Source organism: Dendrobium catenatum, unplaced genomic scaffold (assembly GCF_001605985.2).
Source record: "Dendrobium catenatum unplaced genomic scaffold, ASM160598v2 fragScaff_scaffold_864, whole genome shotgun sequence".
Taxonomy (NCBI): Eukaryota; Viridiplantae; Streptophyta; class Magnoliopsida; order Asparagales; family Orchidaceae; genus Dendrobium; species Dendrobium catenatum.
This window is the reverse complement of record NW_021319326.1, coordinates 635,476-663,257: the sequence shown is the minus strand read 5'-3', so window position 1 is coordinate 663,257 and position 27,782 is coordinate 635,476. Positions and strand designations below refer to the sequence as shown.

Sequence of the window (27,782 nt, the reverse complement as noted above, 5' to 3'; positions counted from 1 at the left end):
TAAAATGAATCATCATCAGATTAATATATGGAGATTTATGCATGTTCTAATTTTTTTTTCTTTTTTATACAAGTAATATTTAAAAAATCAAGATAAAATATAAAATTATGTGATATAATAAAAAATATTTAAATACAAAAAAATGGCGAATAAAATTACTAATTTTTATGCACTTTAAAATTTAAATAATATTAAAAATACTTCATGTATAATTTTGTTTGATAAAGATGAAGTTCAAGATATATATAGTGGCAAAAAGTCGGCTATTCATCTTATTCCCTGTCGCACCTTTGCTTTAAAATTAGAAATTTATTAGCTTAAATCCCTAAAAACATAAATCCCTACAATAAAAATAAATTTAAAGTTTTTATCAAATTAAAGGCACTCCCTTTCCGTTGGAATTGCTAGGTTTGGGCTCCAGCCTCGAAGCTTGCCGCCGTGACAGGAGAGGGAGAGGGAGAGGGAGAGGGAGAGGAGAGAAAGCAACCATAATAAGAGAGAAACAGAGTCCTTGGCGTTGATTCACATCTTCTTGGAAGGAACAAACTGGTCCTTCTTAAGAGTGAAGCGGGGGATAGTCATGGCGGTTAGAATTTGCAGGACTTCACTTAGGGATGCTGCAGTGAAGAGGCTCGGGTCTTTCATGACTGGCGGCGCCCGAATCTGTACCCGCCAGTTGAGTTCCGGGACCGGCGAAGCCGGCACCGCCGCACCTAAAGCTACTCTGGGCACCGCAGGACCCACTGCCAAGGCTCCACACCCTTCGAAGAAGGTACACCCCACTACATCATTTTGTGATCCGTTAGTGAAAACGCTAGGCGATGTTTGAGTGACAATGCGGAGCTTTGTTTCTTCCTTTTTGAATGTTGAATTGCTTGATTGCGCGGGGATGGAATCAAGTTACCACATAAAAAAAATGAAGCCTTTAAAGGTGAATTGATTCTGGCAAGTTTTTATTTGAATCAGTTCTAGTTTTCTAACTCTGGTTGTTGAATGATACCATCTGTGGACAAATAAATCCATGGCTGCTGAAGATTGTATTTTGATTGATAAACAGAGTTTTTTGTTATTTCATTTGATTTTATTTACTGGCTTTAATGATCCGCGAGATCGTTATTCCTTATTCAATTAGACAATGTGGGTTATCAAGTATGTTCTTAGGATGCTTCCCAGCTGAAGTAATTTGCGAAGCTTTAAATGTTGAAAATGGGAGATGTGAATCTTATCTTCCCTAACATCAGATTCAGGATAAGAATTGTGAATGAAGTTGGATTCACTCTAACTTTTTGGTAACTTTTTGTGGATAAGGTGGGTTGAAAGTGCATGGATCTGGCCTTTGCATGTTTGCAATAAGCTTACTCAAATGCCTTGAAGATGCTTATTACCAAGACGAAAGATCTGAGTTGAAGTAATGATGTGGTTTTTCTTTGGACTGAACTAGCTTGAGCAAATGGCTCTTTGTTCCTTTCAACCACTCCGGGTTGATTGACTATAGAAAATTTAGTTGCTGTGCTTTTTATCCTAACATATATTAATGGCCATGCAGATGCTACAACTGTTCATTCTCCTGGCACTTCTGTGTCCATTGCGGAGTCCCCGCATCCTTCATAGAAGGTAACACTGAGTTGGACCATAGGACCTTAGGACTGACATGGAGGGAGAGACATGATAGAGCTTGTGGAGATCATGAATGGAGGTGGAATAGAAGAAAATCCCTGATCTAACAAAGGTAGAAAAGTTAATTTTTGCTAAAAGGGGAGTCCCGTGCAAGAATTTGAACGGTGAAGGTTGAACTTATTTTGTAGTCCGAGGGAGAAGGGCCGAGGAGGTTTGTGATGATGAAAGGAGTTAGGGATGATATTTTGCTATTCTAATCTCCCTTTAAAAGAAATCAAAATGTTAGATAAAATCCAACTACCCTTTCATCTCTACTCTTCTTTTTCTAACCTCTCAAATTATTCTTGATCGCCTGTATTACTCACAAACAATTCCGAGATTTGTCAACCTACTTTTTCACTTTGTCATGAACCCACTTTTGAGACTCTTCTCCATCTAACCACTATGTTGAATGTAGAAGCTTAGTACATGTTACTTTCTCTATTTCCTCGGAGTAGTTCTAAGATACTTAAACTTATGGCACCTAGATATCACTTGATTTCCAACAAACTTGTTTAAAATTTTTAAAAAGTTATAAACAAGAATGCCAAAGGTGTGGTAGATCCAGTGTCTTGATTAAATTGCATGTTTAAGTGCCCAACATAATAGGATACACAAGCATAGGCAGCCCTAATATTTTCATGTATTATTATACTTTGTGAGTAACATACCAAACATCTCATAATTTGATGCAGCTTTCAAAAGTGCAACCTCTTGTTAGAGGAAGTATTTGAAAAACATCATTGGTTCTTTCAATCATTATGACATTCTGTATGCAGGAATTTATTATATATATAATTTTTTTCCCTACCTCAACGTCTGCATAACGAGATTTATTATGTCATAGGCAATTTTCAAACCCAAGGGCTCATCAACTACTTCCAAGGCCCGTATCTAATATGTTAACTAGTACTCATTATATCCATGGAAATATCAAAGGCAGGTTGTGAGAATTTATTATTTATTAACTAAGAAAATAAGTGCGCCTTTTGTTTCATAGAGGTCAATGATTTTTGTGTTGATGGTTCAAAGGGATTCTAATATGATATTATTTGGATCTTTTGAGGGCTATGCCAACCTAGAATGGTTGGGATACAGCTAAGGATGTTAAGAGTGATGATGATTTTTACTATTTTTATTTGTAGTTTGCGTTGTTGCAACTTACAATAACTTCAACTGGACAACTCAAATCATACATATGATATAAGATATGAAAATTTACAAGTTTAGAACAAATGTTTTGCATATTAGGTTTCAGAGTTTTGTTTTTATATTTTATTGTTCTTATGAAAATGTTATGATTGCACTCACCATTAACTTATAACAAGATGTTCAATCACATCGATTTGGAATACATGCTTGTTAATGTTGATTTAATATTAAAAAATATATTCTAAAATTATCCACTTCTTTTTTTTTCATCCTAAAATCTTGAAGCTTCATTCTATCTTTGTAGGGAAGGCTTTTGACAGGAGCCATGATAGGTCTGGCAATAGCAGGAGGAGCATACATTAGTACTGCAGATGAAGCAACATTTTGGTACATCATAGTGATTCTTTATGCTAGATAATTTCTTTTATGTATTTTCTACTTCATTAGTTGGCAACCGTAATGTCCCTAATGTTAAGGAATTTCCTTGTGATTTGTCTGCAAAGGCATTTAATAATAAATTGTTTGTTTTGTTTACTTCGTCGGTATTACTCTTTATATTCATATTTGTTATTGACGTTAGGAGCATTTTATTTTCAGGCCACAGTGTTATGTCATTGTTTAATGAAAAGGTCTGTAACAGATAAAATTAATGTAGGTTTTCTCTATAAGCTTTAGAAATTCATAAAGGACACTTTTGTGGGCAACAAAATATTTTTTTCGTCACTTTCTAAGATGGGTTTCTTCATCTCATATTTTCTTATTATAAATAGTTATGTCAACATATTTTAATATTAATCACTTTTAAGCTGTTATATGTGATCGTTCTAGATTATAATGGGTGGACGCCTAGTAGGATCAAATATGCAATAATATGACATGACATTCATACTTAGATCTTTTGTATGTGTGTTGACTGTTGTTTTAGGTCTTGCTTTTGCTCAAATAAGAGGAGGAACAACAAAGTTGGCGTGACTTTTTGTTGAAATTGGAAGGAGAAAGAAGAGAATTAGGTAAACCATAATTAGTTTGGAAATGACATGGGTGGGAGCAACAAAATGGTGCCCAAGACATTGATTTTCCCTTGGGGCGCCAGTGCCTGTTTCTCTTGCACGCTGGTGACTAATTATTTTCATGGGCACATCTGAGATCCTGTTGTTGAGAACGATGCCCACATACGCATAATTTTTGTAATTAGCATAGACACGTGTGTACTTCGAATGTTTATATGCATATTAAACCATTTTATCTATAAGTGCATCTTACCATATGCATTTGACAAGCAACAAAGCATGGTGTTGATGGACACTAGTACATTTTATGACATGAGACAATCCATCATGCGCACGAGGGGATACTCGGTAAGGCTTGCCATGGTAATGGGTTAACAACAAATGCCTGTTAGCCCCCTCTTTTCTCTATTATGCCATCAATTAAGAAGGCAGACTTCTCCTATGTGTTTGTATTTACTTTGGTTAATTTTTTTGAGTGGATTGTTTGTCAAGTGCTTTTTTTTCTAACATTATGTTCCTTATTCCTTAACCATTTTTCAGTGGGTGGTTGTTCTCGGCTACGAAACTTGTGAACCCATTATTTGCTCTGCTAGATGCAGAAGATGCACATCGCTTGGCTATTTCAGCTGCCTCTCAGAATTTGCTTCCTAGGGAGAAAAGGCCTGACCCATTAATACTTAGTCTGGAAGTCTGGGGTCGGAAATTTAGAAATCCTATTGGCCTTGCTGCTGGTTTTGATAAGAATGCTGAGGCAATTGAAGGTTTACTTGGGTTAGGATTTGGTTTTGTTGAAGTTGGTTCAGTTACTCCTATGCCTCAGGAGGGTAATCCAAAGCCTCGTATATTCAGACTGCCAAAGGAGGGGTATTCATAACTTTTGCATTCAAGTTCAATAATCAAACATCCTAGATTGAAGTATCTGAATGTTCGTTAACTAAGTCTCTGTTGGCAGTGCTATACTCAATCGCTGTGGATTCAATAGTGAAGGAATTGTGGTTGTTGCTAAGCGTCTTGGTGCCCAACATGGAAAGAGAAAAATGGAAGAAACAGCAAGCAATTTATCTTCATCCAATGATGATGTAAAGCAGGGAGGCAAAGCGGGTCCTGGAATTCTTGGTGTCAATATTGGCAAGAACAAGACAAGTGAAGATGCAGCTGCAGACTATGTTCAAGGAGTTCATACTCTTTCTCAGTATGCTGATTACTTGGTAATTTATATTTTGTGCCTAAATTATCATGATTCTACCTTTCTAATTTGTATATCATTATTAATTTATCACAAATGTGCATGATTGATGTTCAAAATTTTTTTTTTCCATTATGCTGTTTTTATTAATTCTTGGTAGGTGTCTTCACCTGTTAAAGTTCATAACATTATGCTGGCATCTTTGTCATTGTAAGTTTATTATTATTATTATTATTATTATTATTATGTTGTGTGATTTATCGGTGCTATTGTAATTTGTATTTGCACCTCTTTTAGTCTTGGTTTGAGCATGCTATTACTAGTGAGGTTTCTCCCTTTCTGGTCTTTGGAGACTGTGAGACTGTCCCTCCTGACCAGCTCTTGGGGGCTGATTTAGAGTGAATTAATTAGAAAATATTTTCTAATTGAAGAGGGTAGATTTGAGGGCTAATTTGGAGGGGATTAATTAGGAAATATTTCCTTGTTGATGTCGGGAGATTTGGGGGCTGATTTGGGATTGATTTGGAGGGGATTAATTAGAAAATATTTCCTAATTGAATATGACAGATTTGGTGGCTGATTCAAGGGCTGATTTTGTAGGGAAATATTTAAAGAAATAGAGCATATTTGGGAGGGAATTGAGGGAGAGTTGTTGGGGTATTTATTGTTTATTGTTTTCTTTATGAAAGTGATTTTCCTATGGTTAGGGGTATGTGTTATTTGCTGAAATTAAATTGTTCTTAGGTTGAGTGGGCTCTAGCTGGTGGCTAGGGATTTGGGAGAGCTGTATCTTCCTCTCCAATTGAAGATCCAATTGTATCTTGTTGTTCTTTCATAAATATTTCAATAAAAAAGGTGTTTTTGTGAGTTCTTCCTATTTTCTATTGTTGCCAATTTCTACTTGCTGAAATTAAATGTCAGCCAAGGAGTTTCACAAATTCTGCATCAACTTCCTATTAAAGTCCTTATCCATCATCGTTTTGTAGGCCGACCTTACATTTTTTTAGCCCAAAGGGCATGACTTTCTAGCAATACAAATGTTCATCTATGATGAAGACAGTCTTCTCATAATCATCTATATGCATCTTCATTGGGTGGTAGCCTGAGTAGGCATCCCGAAAATATATCATAGAACAATCCACTTTTGAGTCGACTAGAGCGTCAATTATGGGCAATGGTAGCAGTCTTTGGGACATGCCAACACGTACATGTTGCCTTTTTTACCATTACAACGTTAGATACCCAGTAGGGGTACTGAACCTTTCTAATGAAACCAGCAACCACATCCTTCTCAACTTCTTTAATGGGCTTGGCAAGTAATGCGGTTGTTTTTCTAATCTTTTTCTTAATAAGGCTTGTGTCCCTCCTTACGGAAAGTTGATGGTAGACAACGTCCTCGTTGATGCCTGACATTTCTGCAATTGTCCATGCGAAGACGTCGAGGTTGTCCTTGAGCACTTGAAAAGAAGTGCTGATTCTAGGGGTTTTTCCTTGCTCGCCTTTCACGACGAGCACTTCTTCGACTGTCTCAGCGGTCACCAAGCCTGGACCTCGCTCCACATATGGTTGGAGAACTTCTATCATGTTTGCCTCTTTGCTGACTGCTCTTAAGTAGCAAGTGCGGGACTAGGCGAGGTTGCCTCTCATAGTGATCTCCTTTCCTTCCGTCATGAACTTAACTGCAATATGCTATGTATATAACACAACCTTTAAAGTGTTCAATAGAGGCTTGCTGAATATGGTTTTGTAGGTTGCAAGGGCGTCAACCATCATGAAGTTGGCCATCGCAGCATATTGGTGGTCACCCTTGCCCCAGGTAACTAGCATGGGTGAGTACTCTTACAGTGTCATGTCGCTCACCAGAGAAACCATAAAGAGATCCTATAAAAGGGGTGAGTTGGGAAACAAACAAATTCATTTTATCAAAGACGACTTTAAAAATAATATTTATTGAACTCCCTGTGTCTATCAAAATGTTGCCAATTTGCTAGTTGGTGACCAATGCACTGACAACTACAACATTATTGTCTTGGTTACCTCCTGTTGACTTATTTTCTTTGTGAAAGGTTATGGGGGTGACGCCCATCACAACAACTCGCAAGATGAACATCGAATTGACCTCTTATGCTTGCAACCTCTTTGTGTGCTTGTCCGCACACTCTTCGCCCATGATAGCGAGCACCACTTCTGCTTTGTGCACTGAGCGAGAAAGCACCACCTCATTTGTGTTGCCTTCAAGTGGGTCTTTTCCTGGTCATCGACCTAGACCAAGGAGCATAAACTTCCTCAATTTCCAGCTTTGATTAGTTTTTTGACTAGGCCATAGAGGTGGCTACACCCCTCCGTATCATGACCATGGTCCTCGTGTAAAGCGCAATACCTAGAGGTATCATGGGTGTTGGCAGTGGCCTTCACCGGCAATGTGCACTTAAAGAATTCCTTATTCTGAATGGCCTCTACAAGCTCAGCCATTAACACTCTTAGCAGAGTGTAAGTTGGGTATAAGTGGGAGGTTGATGAGCGACCTCTTCGTGGTATGGGCGATCAGCGTGAGGAAGTTCCTCAGCCCTTGTTGTTAGTGGCCTTGCTACCCTCAAGTACCTTTGCTGCTCAAGGTGCTGGCAATCATGCTGTAGGTTTTGTTTCTTGGCCCTCCTATCCTTGTGATGAGTTCTTTCTCTTTTTCTTCCTTAGTGGGGTTCTTTCTTAGGTGTGATTTCATGATGGCAATCAATTGTGTAAGATTCAACAATTCAGTTGTGCTCTTCAGCATTTACATGATTGTTGGCCCAACAATTCAACCAGCATCGTCACAAGCCGAGTGCATATCTTAAAGGACCTTTCCTTAATCCTTGGGTCAAGTAGGCTTTAAATCTTTGACGTCCAACATTTCTCTTTAGAGCGCATTATGAAGTTCCTTAATGATTTTTCAAGCTTGTGTCTCATCTTCAGCAGAGCCTGTGAGCTCTTTGGGGATCTTTGGGGGCTGGTGAATTACATAATAATCCTTCTCTTAAATTTAGAGAATGAGGTTATTACTTTTGAAGGCAGGTGAGTGAACTATCTAAGCGTTGACTTTTTAAGTGTTGTGAAGAGAAGACAACACACAAGAGCGTCGTCTCTGTCCAACAGAGAAGTTATAGACTTGAAAGTCTCCATGTGATTCGTGGGGTCAGTTTTGCCTTAATATGACCCCAAATGAGATACTTTGAATTTAAAGGGTGGCCATGCCTCAACGATTGCCCTTGAGAAGGCATTGATCAATTATGATTCATCCCTTCTAGCTTGCCTGGTTGGCGACTTGTACTCTTCATCACTCATTCATATGCAAGTTTGGTCTGCAGCGGGTGTATAAGTAAGTGCCTTCTAAAGTGTCTCCACCGAGCTGCTGAGTTAGATGATCCCTCTGGCACATTTTCTGCTGGCGCTTTGTGGGCAGGGGCATTCAAAGCATCTTTGATTGTCTTCATAAGTCGCTCTTCCATCTACTACAAATCCTAGCAAACGGTGTATTCCACATTGTCCATGTTCATTGATGACTCATGTTGAGGTCGTTCATTAAGCAAAGTCTTTCTTCAAGTCCTTGACATCAATTTGTGCTTGACGCACCTAAGAGGATGGTGGATCTATATTTGTCCAATGGATGATTCCCAACTTTACTAACAGATTTGCTTGGTGAGCTTGAGAACCTATTAGTGAGAATAGGATGGAGAATGGATGACAATAGTCTAGCAAAATCTTCACTATCTCAACCAATAATACAAGGGTGAGCTCATGGTCTAAAAAGGTCAAAAGAGCTCAAAAAGTTATTCAGAAAATGTCCCTAAATTTTTCCCATCATTCCTTTATTTATAGGGTTTTGAGGGCTATAGAAAATGCTACATATAGAAGAATTAAAGTATGGCTACACGGCAAATTCTCATATAATACTACATGTAAATCTATGACACACGACGCCTTCAAATTGGCTACAACAGGGAAAAGTTAATGGTCTAGTGAGCTGCCCGCCAACAGGCGAGCTTGAGAGGGGGAGCGAGTAGGTGTAGGGTGAGTTCTGAGAAGAGACAGGCCCGTAGCCAGTGAATCATCGAGTGAGGCTAGCGAGTGACATATTAAGCCCGGTGCTGCCCTGTTGAGGAGGGCGAACTATGGTGTTAGTAGGGATGACGAGTTCTTGAATCTGGTTGGGGTTTTAAACGAGTAAGATGTCATTATGGTAGGTGAGATCGAAGAGTAAGAGTTTGACTAAAATGAGTGACAAACTGCTTGCTTAGCAAGGAATCTCCTCGTCACCTAGCGTGGGGGGAGCTCCTGGATGGTTGTGGACGATTGATGCCCTTTTCTTAGACATTTGCTCCTCAAAAGGATTGTTCTTGTCATGACTCGGTCACTATTTGTGAAAATATCTGAGAAGACAGTTAGGGGTGTACAAAACTCTTTCCCTTCATTGTGAAATCCATTTGCAAGCATGATTCAAGAGATTGAAGTTCACCTTGCCTTGAGGATATAAAGGAGGATATGACCCGAGTTGCTGTAAGTAGGTTAGGCATAGTAGTAATGGGAAACAATATATGGGGGTACACACAAAAGAGTGGAGGGGACTTAGATGGAGTTTACAGTTTTTGGCTTGTGATGGCTCGAGGGAGAGAGGAAATAGTACTATAAGTTAATATGTCTTTTTGAATAAATTTGCGTTTAAACACTCATAAAACATGTATTTATATCAACTCAACTGTACGAGTCAAGGAGCTGAAGCTTGTTTATGGTTGGGGTCATTTGATCCTCAACTTAGTCTTAGCTTGCTATCTCGATAAGCGTTTCATGTGCACCAGTTTAGTTCAAGGTGGCTAACAAGAAAGCTCAACTAACTTACAACCCAAGTACCAAATAATGATAAGAAAATTATCTAGGATGATAGAAGGGGTTGTAAATGTTAACCCAACTAGTTTGGGCAAGATTGATAGCGATGCTGATGAAGTTGGTGATGGATGCAATGCTAACAAATTTTCATTTTAGCTTGGGATTTAAATACAACAGAAAACGGGTTTCCTTTTGGATTTTTTTCCTTATCTTTATTTCATGGAATATCATCTAACGTGAAGCATCTGCTTTTACGTCATTTATTTGCTTTATCTTTACTGACCTGTGGATATTATTACATTACACTGTTCTTCAACTATCAGCTCACTATCTTGCATCTGACTGTATCACACCGCAGGTGATTAATGTTTCGTCACCAAATACTCCTGGCCTTCGCAGGCTTCAAGGCAGGAAACAACTGAAGGATCTTGTTAAGAGGGTTGGAAAGCTAAATGATTTATGTAGTCTTCCTTTTCATAAAATTCTTTCCAATATAGTTTTTAAAGTTTACAATATCAAACTATAGGTTCAAGCTGCTCGTGATGAGATGCAATGGGCAGAGGATGGTCCACCACCGTTGCTTGTGAAGATTGCTCCAGATTTGTCTAAAGAAGATCTCCAAGACATTGCAGCAGTAAACTTGGCTCTCCACCCTACCCCTGACCCCCCTTCCCCCTAAATTAGCTTCGCTGTTTTCTTATTTTTCTTTTTTCATTTTCTAATCTTTTCCAGGTGGCTCTTAATCTTCGCTTGGATGGATTGGTGAGTTTTTTTGTCTGCTCGATACTTGCTTGATTTTCTACTATTTGAGTATGTTATTTATGTTATTAGATTTTAGTTTCTTATTTATAATGTTATAATAAAAGTAATTTGAAGCTGTTTTACAAGAAACTCAATGAACTGGCTTGCATTCAATATATTCCTGCGATTTTATTTGCTAGTATTCCTTTTCCTTTTTATGATTACTTACATGATAGCATCAGAGTGCAATTTGAATGAATTGTCCATTCTTAATGTTTCCTCTCAGATAATATCCAACACAACCATTTCAAGACCAGATCCTGTAAATAGTCACCCTTTAGCTAAAGAAGCTGGTGGTTTAAGTGGAAAACCACTCTTCGATCTTTCCACGAGCATTCTAAGAGAGATGTATATTCTTACCCGGGTACTTACCAATCTTTTATTCTTCCCTTTTGTTCCAGTCTCTTTTAAATCTTACGTTCTAGCAGCTTATTGTTTGTCATTTATTTATTTAGCTTGTTCTTTTTTTTCCTGCCCCTTCATTTAGCATCTTTTTCTTTGTGCTAGTATTTTAGTAGTAATGCAACCCCCTTGCTGTTACAGGGAAAGATCACCCTTGTTGGTTGTGGAGGTATTAGCAGGTATTGGAATATTTTACTTGCTATTTATGTCACCAGGTTCTTGTTCTACAGTTATGTTGGCTAAGCTTGTGGGAAATCGTTTGCAATGCAGCGGTGAAGATGCCTACAAAAAGGTTCGAGCTGGTGCAACACTTGTACAACTCTATACATCCTTTGCTTATGGTGGACCGGCACTTATTCCCCAGATGAAGGTACAGTGGTAATTTCTGTATATAAGCATAGACAAATTGCTTTCAGTATGATAATGAAGATATAGGTGCATTGTTCTTTCTTTATCTTACCTTCCAAGTACCTTTATAATAATAATAAATAAAAAAAAAGTACCTTTATAACTAGAATTCCCTATCATGCTCGGTTTTGTTTTGAAATTTCTTTTTATGAATTACTTATCTTATAATTAGATTGTAATAATCAATTTGTATGGCGATTGATAAATATATTAATTTGTTTATATTTTTAAGCTATCCTTGATTGAGAATTTGAAAATTTTACTACAGTTTCTTGGTTATTATTTATTGTGCATTTTGAAGCCTTGGCAACTTGCGCTGAATATGATCACATTCTAAATGGCACTCGGCATTCATGTGAAATACTACTTGTTCATGATGTGACCGTTTTTTTTTAAATCCTGGATATTTTGTTCATTTAATGTCAATCAGACTTCAGGATCATTTTTATTGTTATAACGGTTATTTTAGTCATTGAAGAACATCTAGGCTTTTTTTTCATGGCGAATCTGGTGCGCATTTTCCATGTCTCCCTGTAATAACTCTCTCTCTCTCTCTCTCTCTCTCTCTCTCTCTCTCTCTCTCTTTGTTGTATTGGATTATTTGGATATGTATATTTGGGGCTTATGTGAGCTTCTTAGCTATTCTACCAGTATTAAAAAATTGCTTTCTGAGCTTAGTAGCTACGCTACCAGTATAGGAAATTGCTTTCATCTCGATTATAGATAAAATAAATGCATATAAATGATAATCCATGATTGCCTTTAGCTACATTATCTTAGAGATGAAAACGGTGCTTACTTCTTCTGTGAATGCATATTAAGTTTATATGAATAGCCAGTTTGTTGCATAGATTAATTATATCAGACAGGTTAGTCTTTATTATTGTTCATTCTTCTTCTCTAGGCCCTTTTATATTTAGCTTTTGGTAGTAACTTCATTTCTTGGTCAAAGGGCCAATGCTCCACATTCTCAAAGGGTGGGTGCTCCATTATATCACATTTTCTCTCATGAAACATTAAGAAATAGGTTGAAGTTCATTTTTTGGAAAAGGCGTGATGAGATTTAACGTTTTGAATAAAATTGAAAGTCCGGAACTGTTATAGTACATGGTGCTTCTTTGTGACCTTGTATAAAGTTTTTCTTTTTATTTTTTTTAAATTAGGGGCGGAGCCCAATTTCATTAAATGAAGAGTATAATTAAAATGAGGTTGAGATTACAATTGTAGAAGAATAAAGTGAGGAGAGAGAGAACTGTGAACAACAACAAAAAATGAAAAGCTCACAGACAAAGAAATAATGAAAAATATGGAAATTTTGACCCAAAAAATATTGGACTTAGAATGAGCAAAAATTATACTCAGTAATCATGGCAATGTCTAAAAAGACAGAAGTATTAACTAGTTTTCATAAAGACCGTCCAAGAGAGTACTAGCTCGCGAATGTAAAATTCATTCATCATAGTCCAGCAGGCGTTGGAATTCTACAGTGAGTAGCAAAAGGCACATATCCAACATATAAGTTTCAGAGAGGATAAGGAAGCAAAATCTTAACTCAAAAAAGAGAGCCAAATAAAATATAACATAACCAACCATCTGGGGATAAGAGATTTAAGCTCGTCAAACCTCTTCCATTTTGAGATTTTTGCAAATATAGCTTTTCTAATTTTAATGCAAATAGTTGTAGTGTTTTCACAATTTCCCCCCAACCTCGTCATTTCTTTCTCACCAAATATAGTATAAAGTGCAGTAGATGATAAGATATAATAGGTTCTTAGCAGCGTGATTATAATTTGTCATCATATTAATATGCTCAGAAATTTGAAGCAAATTCAATCTGAATGCTGAGTAAAAGTTCAAAATAGTCCCCTGATTATTCGTAAATGCTCAATTTAATCCCAGACTTTCATAATGTCTCAATTAATCCCCCAACTATTTGAAAATATCTCTATTTGATCTCAAGGTTAAAAATAATAGTTAATGTAAGTACTATAGGTAAATGTGAGGATGTTTTGAGTATTAAAGTGTATATGAGATTGTATTATTATTTTTATATATTTTATTTAGTATATTAAAATAAATACAAAAAAATCATTTGATTAAGTTATATTATGTTTTTTTTTAATATGATAAATAACAAAAAATATATAAAAAAAAATTATATAATCTTACATACACCATAATACATAAAATACCCTCACATTTAATTGTTGTTGTATTAAGTTAAGTGTTGCAGCGATGAGGATGATCAGGTGGATGAGTGGCTTTACTCTTAGAGACAGGATCTGAAATGAGCATATACGTGAAAAAGTTGGAGTAACTCCAGTGGAAGATAAGATTAGAGAGAGTCACCTTAGATGGTTTGGTCACATCAAATGGTGACCTTCCGATGATCCGGTTAGGAAAGTAGAGGAATTAGATTTGGCTTATGTTAAGAATGGTAAAGGTAGACCGAAAAAACTTACAAAATATTAGAAATTATCTTTCTTTATTATATTTAAATGATAATTTGACTCTTAACATGATACAGTAGAGAAAAAGGATTCATGTAGTTGACCCTACGTAGTAGAATAAAGGCTTGATATCATTGTTGTTGTTATATATACCATAATATCCAAAATACCTTTACATTTAACTGTTGGGGTTGACTCTAAATGTTGATTTTGGCCTTGGAACCAAATTAGGATATTTTCTAATAGTCGGTGGACTAAATTTAGCCATCATGAAAATCTGAGACTAATTGGGTATTTACTAATAGCCAGGGGATTATTTTGAGCTTTTACTCATAAAAATCTTTATGCCCAAGGCAGCAGGGTAGAAATAATACCAAAACTGAAGCCACATTAAAAATAAATAAATGATTTGAGTTTTCAGCATACGTATTGCGAAAACTGCACATAACCTGTATCATTGTATGTGAATGTTTTGTTTGACTTGTTTATCAACCGTTTTAAGCCACAAACAATTGAAAGTCAAGAATGAATCTGTACCAATCAACCTTCCGAGTATTTTTGTAGAAGTCCTTCATAAAGGTCTTAAAAGTTGGCTTATCAGATCCACACCAAAAATTTTCAAAGGAGCTTGCAACAAAAGTCACCACAAAAGAAATGATGTTTTGTATGTGAGCAGGTAAGGAGAAAGAGAGGTTCCAACTGTTATCAAGAATGATAGCAGAAATGCGATAATTAAGGGGGAGCTTGAAGGATGTAGGATCAATCAGCTCATAAAAGAATCGGAAATGACACCAGGGACTCCAAAACAAAGAAGTGGTGCTGTTGGAAGAAATGTTAAAGGTAAAATTTAATTTAACCATGTTTGCAACTGTATAGAGATGCTTCTAGTGCACAGTGAATTTGTTAACTATAGTTTTCCTAGGGTAAACCAATTAACAAGTAGACCATCATCAGTAGAAATTCTTTAGATAAGAGAGGAGCTATAAACATAATTGAGAGCTTGATTGGAAGGGAGCCCCAACCTGTCATTCTTCTTAGGTATTCAAAGTGTTCTTCTAAGAGATGAGTTGAAGCTTCCTTTCATTAATATTGCTATGGTATAGGAATCTTGCACATATTTTATCAATGAATTTACAACAAGTTTTAGGAAGAATAGGACCCATGATCCAATAGACAATGCTGTTCAAAATTGTGAAGTGAATATACTGCAGGCTGCTAGCAAAAAACAGGAGCTTAGCTTTCCAGCCATCCAAAAGACTAGAAATTTTTTTTTTATAGAGGTTGATGGTCAGAGATGCACGACCTTTTGGTAGAGATCAGGATTCCCAAGTATTTGAAAGAATTTCCTCCCAAATTCAAAGTAAGGACATTACAAATATTAGAGGCAACAAGTGTGTTAGGTGAGAACAGAATGGTGCTTTTTGCTTGATTTATGTGTAGACCGGAAGCAGCACCAAATGTTCTTAAGGCTTCTGCAAGTAGGATAGCATTAGAAACAGTAAACTTGCTAAAAATAAGCAAGTCGTCATCATAAAGAAGGTAAAGTGGATTCCTTCCACTTTGATGCCAGCAAAAACCTGGTAAGTATTGGGAGATTCAGTAAGGTTAGAGAATGAGTCCATAATAATACAAAACAAATAAGAGGAAATTAAACAATCTCGTCTTAAGCCAGAAGTAGATTCAAAGAAAACTTCAAGGGATCCATTGATGCAAATAGAAAATATACATCTTCAATACACGCTTTAATTTAAGATATAAAAGTGTAGAGAAGCCTTTTAGCTCTAGACGTAGTAATAAGAATTGTCTTGAGATCGTCTCGAAAGCTTTATATATCTCAAGCTTGGTGAAAATAAACTTGGAATTGCTAGCTTTATTAAACATCCCTAAAAGTTCAGTAGGAAGCATAACATTGTTTGTGGATATATATTTTTGAATAAAGCTTTGCTGACATTGGTGAGTGATATGAGCTATGATGCACTATCACTTTTTCTTAAAGAGATATGTAATATCAGACACATATTGGACACGTCATGCGTTTGACACGCCTCCAACACATTGAAGACGTGTTGGATTTAAAAAATATATATTAAAAATAAATTGGACACGTATCTCCATACATGATTCTCTAAAAAATTCTCATTTTCATTTCACTTTGGCTGGTCACGGCTAGGATTTCACAGCAACATCCGATGTCGTCACAACATCAACGTTTCAAAGCCATCTCAACATTAAAGTTTAACGCGATCTTGTCACTGACGCTCGACGCCAACAATTCCTACAGTACAATTATACCCTCGTGTTGTCTCAGCATCTCATTTTTGTCTAAAGTCATCTCAACATTAACGGTCGATGCTATCTCAACATCGATGCCCAAGTCATTGGAGTTAAGGGAAGTGGGGATTTTGGGGAAAAAACTGACTTACCCAAGTGCAAAGGTTTTCTACATGTTCTTGTGCCCCTGCAATTGGGAACAAGGGGGGTTGGTTGGGGACATGGCATAGGTTAAAAGAGTGGACGAATAACATGGAACCATCACAAGCAAGCAATTTCCAATCATAGTGAATCTTAAGAACTTGTTCTTTCCCTACTATAGAGGTGACAATTTTCTCCAAAAAATAGAGTCATTTTTTACTAGGACACACACTTGGGCAAATGTTAAACAATTTTCCTCGGTTATGAGCTTATCCATAGCCAAAGGGCACCCAATGCAACCAACTGTTTTAGAAATACCCTTCAGATTCCAACAAGAAAAAGACAAATCTTAGATCTTGGTCTTTAAAGGGATTGAGGAAAACTCATCTCTCTTTGAACTCAAATGGGGAGATAATTTTTATAAAATAAAATGTTTTTTGGGGAAGACCCAAGACCATTTTAGTTTGGGGCTATTAAGAGAGAGAGAGGGGGGGGGGGGGGGGGGGGGAGGGGGGGGGGGGGGGGGCCTCTAACAGAGGTGCAGGGAGACTTTCTGGAGAGGGAAGGGGGAGAAATAAGGAGGGGGAGAGCCAGGGGCCTCCAACAGAGCCGGAGGGAGGCAGAAAGCATCAAAATGCAGCTAGGGTTTGGGAGGAGAAAAGCTTCTCCCTAAGCTTCACCCCAACTTCCTTACTATGTACAAAGTTGCTACTGGATATAATTCTCAAATATGTACATAAGATGATTTCAAACTATTTGTTTGGTTAGATTATTTTACATGCTATCGGCAGCAAAAAGCTGCTGCAAAGCAGGAGCATCTCCTTAGGAGAATAGAGGTTGCGTTTCTTTCCGAGATATTTGCTTTGACAAAAAGAAGACTTTAGAACAACTTTTTGAACTATTTTGTAAAACAGCTTTTTAACCTTTGTAAAGGAGAAACTCAACCAAATGGGCTGTATATCTTGATGCTTACTCTTTATTATTTTATGCAAATCTGCGCCCTATTAATGGCAAAAGCTTGATGCTTCTCTTTCTTGTTGTCTTGCTGTTTTTGATTAATTTTTTGAAGTGATATTCTGTATGTAACGGTTGAAAGAAGAAAAACTAAAGTTCATAACATGTACATACTCAGGCTGAACTGGCGGAGTGTCTGAAAAGAGATGGTTTCAAATCTATCCAGGAGGCTGTAGGTGCGGACTGTAGATAATACTCTTATTTGAAGACATCAGCGTCAAAGCTTTTCCCTAGGCTTCCGTTGAACGTGATTTTAATGAAGTATTTGTCCCAGTTCTTCTTATTGAAAGAGGCACAGCATTGAAGATATAAAGAGTGAGACCAATTCATCATCAGAGGTGCGGCAAGCTTTCTTCCGGTTATGATTTATGTTTCTGTTGGACCCCATTTTTAATGTTTTATAAAGCAGTTTTTTAGTAAAAAGTTAAAATATTTGTACTAAAAAGCTACTTTAAAAAACAGAAAAAAAGCCGTCCCAAACAAAAGCCTTAATGCAACAAATTTTCTACTCATGTTTACTTGTAATCAACAAATTTTCTACTCATGTTTACTTGTAAAATTTTGGCCGATATGTAGAGCTCAGTTTTGCTTTCAGGAAACTGCGAGTCTTTTTAAACTCATAGTACTTGTACTTAATAAAGTAACATAGTTGTCTTAAATACAGGCTTTTGATGAGGGTTTTATATATTTAGTAATTTAGTTATGGACGCCTTTTTTACTGTTTTCTAAAAAGGAGTTTTAATACCAAAAAAAAAAAAATTTGTACTAAAACACCGTTTTAGAAAGCAATAAAAAAGCCGTCCCAAACGAAGCCTTAGTAATTTAGTTATTTATTTAGCCTTTTTTCAATGACTCCTTATGGCATAAAATATTTTTGGATGGATGTTGTGTGTTTATGTTAATGCAAGCATGCATCCATGTTTTGATAGGTATGCATGAATTGATAACTACAAGCAATATGATAAGTGCAAATTAGGGGTGTAAGTGAGCAGAGCAGGCTCAAGCTCAGCTCATTAACTAACTCAGGAGTCGAGCTTATCGAGCCACATGTTCAAACTCAAGCTTAATCTCGCTTAGTCGAAAGCTCACTGAGTCGCTTGATTAATTTAAAATATATTAAATTTTAATTTAAATTAGCATTATATAATAAATTTATTTTCTATTAAAAATAAAAAATCTTTAAAAAATTAAAAATTAAGAAATTGAGCTCAACAATCAAATCAAGCTCGATCCTATAAAATTTTTAATAGTCGAGCTCGAGCTTAATAAACGATCTTGAGCTCAAGAAAAAATTAAATAAATTTAGCATGATTAGACAAGCTCGAGCACAAGAAAAATTAAGGCTTTGTTTGGGACGGCTTTTTTTTTGCTTCTTGAAGAAGCTTTCTAATTTTTGTACTAGAAAGCTGCTTCAAGAAGCAACAAATTCTTAAAGCCGCTTTCTAGTTCAAAAAAATTAACTTTTGTACTAAAAAGCTGCTTTAAGAAGCAGTTAAAAAGTTGTCCCAAACTAATCCTAAATAAGTTCAGCTCGATTAATCAGATATTCTATTCTACTTGTTTACACCCCTAGTGCAAATTGTAGCCACTGTGGGGGTGTTAAATAGCTATTTGGTTATGAATGACTCAATATTTGGCTCATCCAATATTTCAAATTGTATAATTTTATATTAATGTATATTTGTTTCTTACGAGTTAAGATGTAAATTTTATAATTAAAATATTAAATTTATAAAAAATAGGAAATAATTACATCACTAAAATCAATGTAACTTTCAAAATAATTCATAAAAATTAAAGGTAGAGTATAAAAAGTTATACAAGGCTAAAGTACTAAATGATAAGTCTTTGTCATTGTAATTCAACATAAGTACTTTGTCATATATTATCGTGAGTAGTCCCTTTACCATTATTTATTATCAAATTCAAAAGAAGTAATTTAACATTGAGGATAACTTCACTGCAAAAGTAAACATGCATAATTTTTTTTTCTTCTATCAACTATCAACCATCGCTACATTAAGTCTGTAGGAAATGATCATTGGCTGGGCCGCAACCTTTGTTGCAATCTCGAAAGGTTTTTCACGCCAACGTCTTAGGCACGGTTGAAGTAAGGTAGTGCCTTTATCATGATCTATTAGCAAATCCAAAAGAAGTCATTCAATATTTAAGGCAACTTCACTACAATAGAAAACTTGCATGTTCTATCACCTCAGCCATCATCCATTACTATATCAATTCTATGGGAAGCAAATTTTGATTAGGGGGAAACATTGGTTGCAATCTCAAATACGATTGTGATCAAGCAAGTCACTCTAATATTTTACTTGTCTAAAAGTAATTTTACTGGTAACCATCTATCAACTTTTGAAAAATACAAAAGGGCTTCAAGTGAATCATAGCTCTATAGTCCTTAGCTGAACTTCCACTACTTAAGAAAAGTTAAAATCTCAATCTCAAAAATGTAGTAATGATCTAAATACAGAACAATATTCGCCTTCGATTTGAGATACACATGACATTCACCCCCTCCCAATCAAAGTATAATCAATTCCAAGAGAATTCGATTCGACCTCTTTCATATAAGTTAACGTCATTGAGCATTGTTCTGACAAACAACCTTTAATAGGTCAAAAATCCTTAGTAGATTCTCTTGACCTCTTCTATACAGGTTAACGTTATCGAGCAATACTCTAACAAACAACCTCGGATAAGTCAAAATTTCTTAATAAATTTGCATCACTCTTCCATACATGTTAAAATCATATAGCAATGCTCTGACAAATAATTTAGGATAGGTCAAACATCCTTAAGGATTTATCTCTTCCTCTTCTACACATGTTAACATCATCAAGCAATGCTCTAATAAACAACCTCAAATATATTATATTTGTTGGATTCTCTAGATCTTTTTCATAGATGTTAATGCCATCAAACGATGTTTTTCCAAGCAACCTTGGATAGGTCAAACATCGCTTGTGGGTTTCTCTTGACCTTTCCTAGACATCACTTTGAAGCATCTTTCTTTGACCCTATTGGCACTCTGCCTTTCAACCACTGCCATCGGTGGCTCTTCCCTTGGTTTCCCTCATCGGTGCACCCTCTAATTGACACCATTGATGCATGCCCTTGGTTGTGATCGCCGTCAACAAGTATTCATCTATTGCTAGACAATTTTTCCCCCGCAGGGGAGATTTAGAGCCTGTATAAGAGGGTCTCTTGGTTGCCACCAGTGGTATTCAAATATTTCTGGATAGTTTTCCCCTCACCAGAAGAGAACTGAGCATATTTTTATTAAATGTTAGAGCTTTTGCATGACAAATTGGTATCAAAGTCAGGCTAGCTTGTCCAAAATTCAGTGGTTGAAATCATTTTCTAATCACATCATGAGATTTCTCTTGCCGCTTGAATCCCAACAAACCAAACTGTGTCTAAGAGGAGAGATTATTACGTGCGGAGACCGGACAAAGAGAACCGTTCAATTTTGTCTCCGTGAACAGTAAAAACGCAGTGTTGAACAATAAAAGCATAGTGTTAAACATTAAAAGCTAAATCACATTATTGGAGATATTTCTTATTCAACAATCAAATCAAGCTCGATCCTATAAAATTTTTAATGAGTCGAGCTCGAGCTTAATAAACGATCTTGAGCTCAAGAAAAATTAAATAAATTTAGCATGATTAGACAAGCTAGAGCACAAAAAAAATTAAATAAGTTCAGCTCGATTAGTCAGATATTCTATTCTACTTGTTTACACCCCTAGTGCAAATTGTAGCCACTGTGGGGGTGTTAAATAGCTATTTGGTTATGAATGACTCAATATTTGGCTCATCCAATATTTCAAATTGTATAATTTTATATTAATGTATATTTATTTCTTACGAGTTAAGATGTAAATTTTATAATTAAACTATTAAATTAATAAAAAATAGGAAATAATTACATCACTAACATCAATGTAACTTTCAAAATAATTCATAAAAATTAAAGGTAGAGTATAAAAAGTTATACAAGGCTAAAGTACTAAATGATAAGTCTTTGTCATTGTAATTCAACATAAGTACTTTGTCATATATTATCTTGAGGAGTCCCTTTACCATTATTTATTATCAGATTCAAAAGAAGTAATTTAACATTGAGGATAACTTCACTGCAAAAGTAAACATGCATAATTTTTTTTCTTCTATCAACTATCAACCATTGCTACATTAAGTCTGTAGGAAATGATCATTGGTTGGGCCGCAACCTTTGTTGCAATCTCGAAAGGTTGTTCACGCCAACATCTTAGTCACGGTTGAAGTGAGGTAGTGCCTTTATCATGATCTATTATCAAATCCAAAAGAAGTCATTCAATATTTAAGGCAACTTCACTACAATAGAAAACGTGCATGTTCTATCACCTCTCAGCCATCATCCTTTACTATATCAATTCTATGGGAAGCAAATTTTGATTAGGGGGAAACCTTGGTTGCAATCTCAAATACGATTGTGATCAAGAAAGTCACTCTAATATTTTACTTGTCTAAAAGTAATTTTACTGGTAACCATCTATCAGTTTCTGACAAATACAAAAAAGCTTCAAGTGAATCCTAACTCTATAGTCCTTAGTTGAACTTCTACTAAAGAAAAGTTACAATCTCAATCTCAAAAAGGTAATAATGATCTAAATACAGACCAATGTTTGCCTTTGATTCGGGATACACATGACATTCGTCTCCTCCCAATCAAAATATAATCGAACCCAAGAGAATTCAATTCGACCTCTTTCATATAAGTAAATGTCATCGAGCATTGTTCTGACAAACAACCTTGAATATGTCAAAAATCCTTAGTGGATTCCCTCAATCTCTTCTATATAGGTTAACGTTATTGAGCAACGCTTTAACAAACAACCTCATATAAGTCAAAAATTCTTAATGAATTTGCATAAATCTATTAAAATTATCGAGCAATGCTATGACAAATAATCTAGGATAGGTCAAACGTCCTGAATTGATTTATCTCTTCTCCTTCCACACATGTTAATATCATCAAACAATGCTCTGATAAACAACCTCAAATATGTTATATTTGCTGGATTCCCTAGATCTTTTTCATAGATGTTAATGGCATCAAACAATGCTTTGCCAACCAGCCTTGGATAGGTCAAATATCGCTTGTGGATTTCTCTTGACCTTTCCTAGACAGCACTTTGAAGCATCTTTCTTTGACCCTATTGGCCCTCTGCCTCTCAACCACCGCCATCGGTGGATCTTCCCTTGGTTTCCATCATCGGTGCACCCTCTAATTGACACCATTGATGCACGCCCCTTGTTGTGATCGTTGTCAACTGTATTCATCTATTGCTAGACAATTTTTCCCCCACCGCGAAGAGCTAGAGCTTGTATAAGAGAGTTGGGTCTTGCTCGCCACTAGTGGTATTCAACTCTTGCCGGATAATTTTCCCCTCGCCAGAAGAGAATTGGAGAATAATTTTATTAAATGTTGGAGCTTTTGCATGACAAATTGGTATCAAAGTCAGGTTGGCTTATCCAAAATTCAAAGTTGAAATCAATTTCTAATCACATCATGAGATTTCTCTTGCCGCTTGAATCCCAACAAACCAAATTTTCTAAGAGGAGAGATTATTATGTGCGGAGACCAGACAAAGAGAATCGTTCGATTTTTTCTCAGTGAACAGTAAAAACACAGTGTTAAACAATAAAAGCACAGTGTTGAATAATAAAGCTAAATCACATTATTGGAGATATTTCTTATTGTTATGATTGGTTTGAATAAGTTATATTCCCTGCAATTCAAGCCATATTCAAGTATCCTATTGTTAGTTTGGGTTCAAATTAGGTCCCTGTATTTTTTATAAATCTTGTGTGTCTTCACTCTGAATTTTGTCAGCCTCTCAATGTCTTCCCCATTTAAGGGAAATTCTAATAGCTGAGCCTTCCCTATCATGCTACGGGAGTGTGTAAGATAGGTGTCAGATGACATCGTGATCATATTCTTCAATCCTACCAACTACGAGAGCGCATATGAGCCTTTGAGACACCTATTTGAGAAAAATGTGCAGTTTTCCCCCATTGACACTAAGGCATGCACTGGTACATAATTTCATCCTCTTCACGCTACGAGAGCACTTAGAGGCCTACTTGCGAGGCCGCAAGCGTCTCACCGGGTTCCCTCCCACCATGCTACGAGAGCGTGTAGGATGGTCCCCCGGCTTGTCGCAAGCGCCGAATGCGGGGTTTTGGAGCATTATACCTGAGCAGGGGTCAACGACAACAAGGTTGGCAAGATGCACAAATATTTCATCTCTCTCTCTCCCCCACCCCCTTTTTTCTTCTTTTTTGTCATTTTTCTCTTTTTTATTAATGATAATATGATTAATAATAATATTGATAATGATAATAAATTAATAATATTAATAATATTAATAACAAATATTATTATAACTAATAAGAGATATAATAACAACTAATTAAATAGTAGAAAATAAAAATTATATATATATGGGGGTGGGGCTAATTATTAGGTGCGGACACCGCACCTAAAGATGTGTTTGGATACTGCGTATTCTATGTTTAAGTTCTGCCTACGTTATGCATATTTACTAAATATATACTGCATATTACAGTAAATAAGGAGCAAATATTTAATTATGATGATTTAATATTTATTTGCTGTATCTACAAATACGTAACGTGTAAAACATACACAATGAGCAGAAGGTACACAATCCATTTAATAATGCGGACGCATCTCTGACATAGGATGAGGTTAAATCGGGCTTGCTGGGTTGTGGGAAACTTGCTGCTAGTTGAGAGGTGGCAGGAGCTCTGCCGAGTGTGGGAGTTCAATCGAGATCTATCGCAGGATATGCGGCTGTTTCAGGTAGAGCAAAGGTCGGATCGAGTGGGTCTCGGTAGCAGGTGACGGGTGTGGAGGGCTCGGTTGAGGCCCAACGGATCTAGGGATTCGAATGGAGATCGGCTGTTCCGGCAAAATGCGGACGTCGGGCACGGGCTGTCGATTCAGTGGAAATTGTGTCGACTGCAGGCGGCCGCGACGAATGCTGGTCGTGGATTCCGGCCAGGTAAAGGCGGATGATCGATTGCTGGAGTTGTTTCGAGAGGGTATTCGACGGGGCTTGCGGTTCGACATAGCAGGAGGAGGATCGGAGGCTAATGGCGTCGGAATCGAGAGTCGGGGCTGTTTGAGGGAGGAAGCAGTGAAAACACAAGCATAGATAGAACAGCTTAAAGCTCGAAGGGCCAAAATATGTGCAGGCCTGCCACCTTAATCATATTGTATTATTTTTCTAGATTATTAAATTTGTATATAGGACAAGATGAAGAGATATTTGGCATCTTCTATGATTACTACATGTCAACAATTTGAATTTAAATTCAAATATATTAAATAATTATTAACTCCTAGATTTTACCTTCAGTTTTTTGGCTACGAAATAAGCTGTATGTAGCTGCATTGAAAGATCAATTGCGGCAGATTTTTATCTTCAAAGTTAGGAAAGAATTTATACTGTGAAGTAACAAAAAGGATGGAGCCAGTATTTACTGTGATTATTGAACATTTTTTATCCATGTAAAATTCTTCCCATAAGTTTTTAGTTTACTATCTACTTTTTTGTCATCGTTGGATTCTGTGAGTTTGGTATTCTTGATCTTGCTATAGTGTACTGGAGCCACATCTTCTAGAGTATTCCTCATTTAATGTTAAAGATATGATTCGGTTGGAGAATTGTTTGCATTCTTAATCTGCTCTGCTCTGCCCAACTGCCACGTGAGTAGATTCCACGACAGATTTTTCTAACGTGAATGGCGACTTCTAAGTGTCATCCAAAAGGAAGACATTATGCGTGGAAAGTTTGCAAGCCAAGGATTGGTATTAGTTTGCTTCACAATTAAGAATCTAGGTATGCATTTTGGATGCTTCTTGTTACTGTGTTAGAATTCTTCATTATGTATTACCCTTTTTATATCAGTTATCAGACGTCCTTAATCTGAAACTCACATTTTTTTTCTTTCCCTTCTATTGAGTATGGAGCCAATATTTTTTTAATTATCTTGAATAAGATTTGATCTTACTTTTTAATTATTAAAAATAGAAGCTCGCCTCAATAATATGAAAGCCCTAAATAGTGGATATTATAAAGTTCTACATAGAGGGTATCATAAAGTTCTAAATAGATTTTACTATAAAATCTTTAAAGAAGGTTATAGAATTTTTTAATGATGGTTGAATTTTTTAATCATTGATACGTCATCAAAATCGTTTTGATCGGGCACAAATTTTGATGCAAATATGAATTGGGAACTTCCAAATTAAATTTGGGGCCATCCAAACTCTGATTTCAACAAGTTCATAGTCAAATTGAACATCTCGGGGAGACAAACACAAGGACACCAAATTTAGTTCAATCCAAGCCCAAGTGAGCTCAAATCAAAGGATCAAAGCCTACTTGAAAGCTTCAAAGCATTATTAGATAACTAAATGATATTCATATATGACATGCTTATAGTCGAATCAAGCGTCTTGATGAGACGAATCCAATGAGCCCAAGATCACTCAATTTTGACATCACTAAGACACTTAAATGCTCAACAAACGCTCCATGATCAAGAGAATCAATGTGTCATTTGATAGAACACTCCAAAATTGCCATAATCTTCCCCATATTTACTGAGCATGTCACTCCCAAAAAACTATAAATAAACCATCATTCTTCACCGGGGGGTGGAAGAAGAGAAGAGCTTTGGAACTTGAAAAATCCTGGAGCTCCACCCCGACAGTACTACCACTGATGAATCGGAGCCACCAGGCCGCTGGTGTTGAACTTCTGGCCAGCCATTGCCGTCAGACCTCCATATAGAAGCCATTGACGAGCCACTTTCTGACCATTGTCGCCCTTCAATTATGATTCATCCGACCATCGTCGTCCGATTACGATCCTTCTGACTATCGTCGATTGTCGACTAAAGTCCTTCTAATCATCATTGCTTGACTATGATCCTTTTGAGCACTGTCGCCCGATTATGGTTCTTCTTGCCTCTGTCACTTGCTTTCTACTGTCCCTCGGATCTTTGTCACCCAAATACAATCCTACCCATTCAATGAACAAGCCAACGCTCTTTTAAGGATAGCTCTCATTGGATTCTTCCACCCATGTAAAGTGCTCTAAATGATGTATATTTGTTATATTGAGCCGATATCTTCCCCGAGAAAGGACATCATTTGTGATCAATTATAAATACTAATAGAGTAATAGGTTCATTCAAACTAGGCCAACTCCAGTAATTTTCCCCTTTTAAAGATTTTTCATGTAAAAATTTTGGTGACTCTTATGAATGTTGCACCCCTCTCTTTTATTTATTTGTGTTGGATCTTCGTACCAAGCTAGGATGTTAAAATTTATCTTTCTCTACTACTGTGAATATTCCAAGACGCAACAATGTTAAAAGGTGAATTATTCATTATGTAAATTCATATAATCTTCACTTGTGAACCATCCTGCAGTCACAAGAAAATAAAGAGAATGCGAGAAGACTGGAAGAAGCTCTCATAGTAGAAAAGGGAATAAAAATGAGAAATAATATCAATGTTTGTTTCTCCATTTCTAACCCTTACTTCACAACAGGTTGTTGCGTTTCCTCTTATTCATTAATACAGGTGTAGGTTCATCATTGTCATTTTTCATTTGAAGTATAATTTCTCTATGAGTCTATGACATTTTTAAAAAAACTTAGTAAAATGTTTAATCTGTGTGTGAAGATAGATATAGGTGAATTTCACTAAATCATGTAAATTTATGTCTTATGTGTGAATTGCCTTAATTGACCTACATGTCCCCCAAAAAATGACAGTCTGATACTTAAACTAGGCCAATGGAAGGCATGAATCACTCTATTCATATTCATTAGTAACCTTACCCAGAAATTTTAATTTATTTGATTAGTCTTACTAATATTTTAAACATTATCTTTTAGTGGATGTTTGCGTTACTTGCACGGTAAGTATTAATGGTTCCCCCTTGTTGGATAGTGAAATGTTCTATTAGCGTTTGTTTTTAAAATATAATTGCATGGAACTAATCTCGTCATGGTAGTATGGTTTTTTTGAATTGGAACTTAGACTTCCTTTGGAAGCGTCAGAAATGTCCTATCAGCATTATTGTTTTTATTATGTGGAACTGATTTCTTTCTTGATGTTTAGGTTTTGCTTGATAATTACTTGTTATTGTGTGCTGTAATATTTAATCGACACTTAGGCAAAGATAAGCTCTTCTGCAACTTGTAGTCACATAAAACGGCGGCCTTCCAATGACCCGGTTAGGAAAGTAGATATATTAGATTTGACTTTTGTTAAGAATGATAAAGGTAGACCTATAAAAAATTTATTATAAAATATTAGAAATGACT

At 36.3% G+C, this 27,782-nt stretch overlaps 1 protein-coding gene across 3 annotated transcripts; it reads left to right on the top strand.

Annotated features, from left to right (window-relative positions):
- The first annotated feature begins 377 nt into the window (after positions 1–377).
- Positions 378–17,864, top strand: LOC110096330 (dihydroorotate dehydrogenase (quinone), mitochondrial). Of its 3 annotated transcripts, none has more exons than XM_028697083.1 (11): positions 378–772; positions 3,113–3,195; positions 4,359–4,682; positions 4,771–5,026; positions 10,223–10,303; positions 10,391–10,498; positions 10,597–10,626; positions 10,892–11,029; positions 11,209–11,246; positions 11,338–11,437; positions 14,602–14,746. In XM_028697083.1, exons 1-11 carry the CDS (start codon positions 581–583, stop codon positions 14,638–14,640), a joined length of 1,389 nt encoding a protein of 462 aa, XP_028552916.1. In that variant the 5' UTR covers positions 378–580; the 3' UTR covers positions 14,641–14,746. The 3 variants fall into 3 exon arrangements, with proteins under 3 accessions (XP_028552916.1, XP_020677875.1, XP_020677874.1); XM_020822216.2 differs by lacking the exon at positions 14,602–14,746 and adding an exon at positions 17,470–17,864 and having other exon boundaries at positions 379–772; positions 11,338–11,445; XM_020822215.2 differs by lacking the exon at positions 14,602–14,746 and adding an exon at positions 17,470–17,864 and having other exon boundaries at positions 380–772.
- Positions 17,865–27,782: the final 9,918 nt, after the last annotated feature.

What these genes read in the sequence shown, in the direction of transcription:
- LOC110096330 (XM_020822215.2), top strand. Translation starts at nt 581, where the DNA reads ATGGCGGTTAGAATTTGCAGGACTTCACTTAGGGATGCTGCAGTGAAG. An exon ending in CTCCACACCCTTCGAAGAAG is followed by an intron (nt 773 to 3,112) that starts GTACACCCCACT and finishes CTATCTTTGTAG; the next exon opens with GGAAGGCTTTTGACAGGAGC. An exon ending in TGAAGGATCTTGTTAAGAGG is followed by an intron (nt 10,304 to 10,390) that starts GTTGGAAAGCTA and finishes ATCAAACTATAG; the next exon opens with GTTCAAGCTGCTCGTGATGA.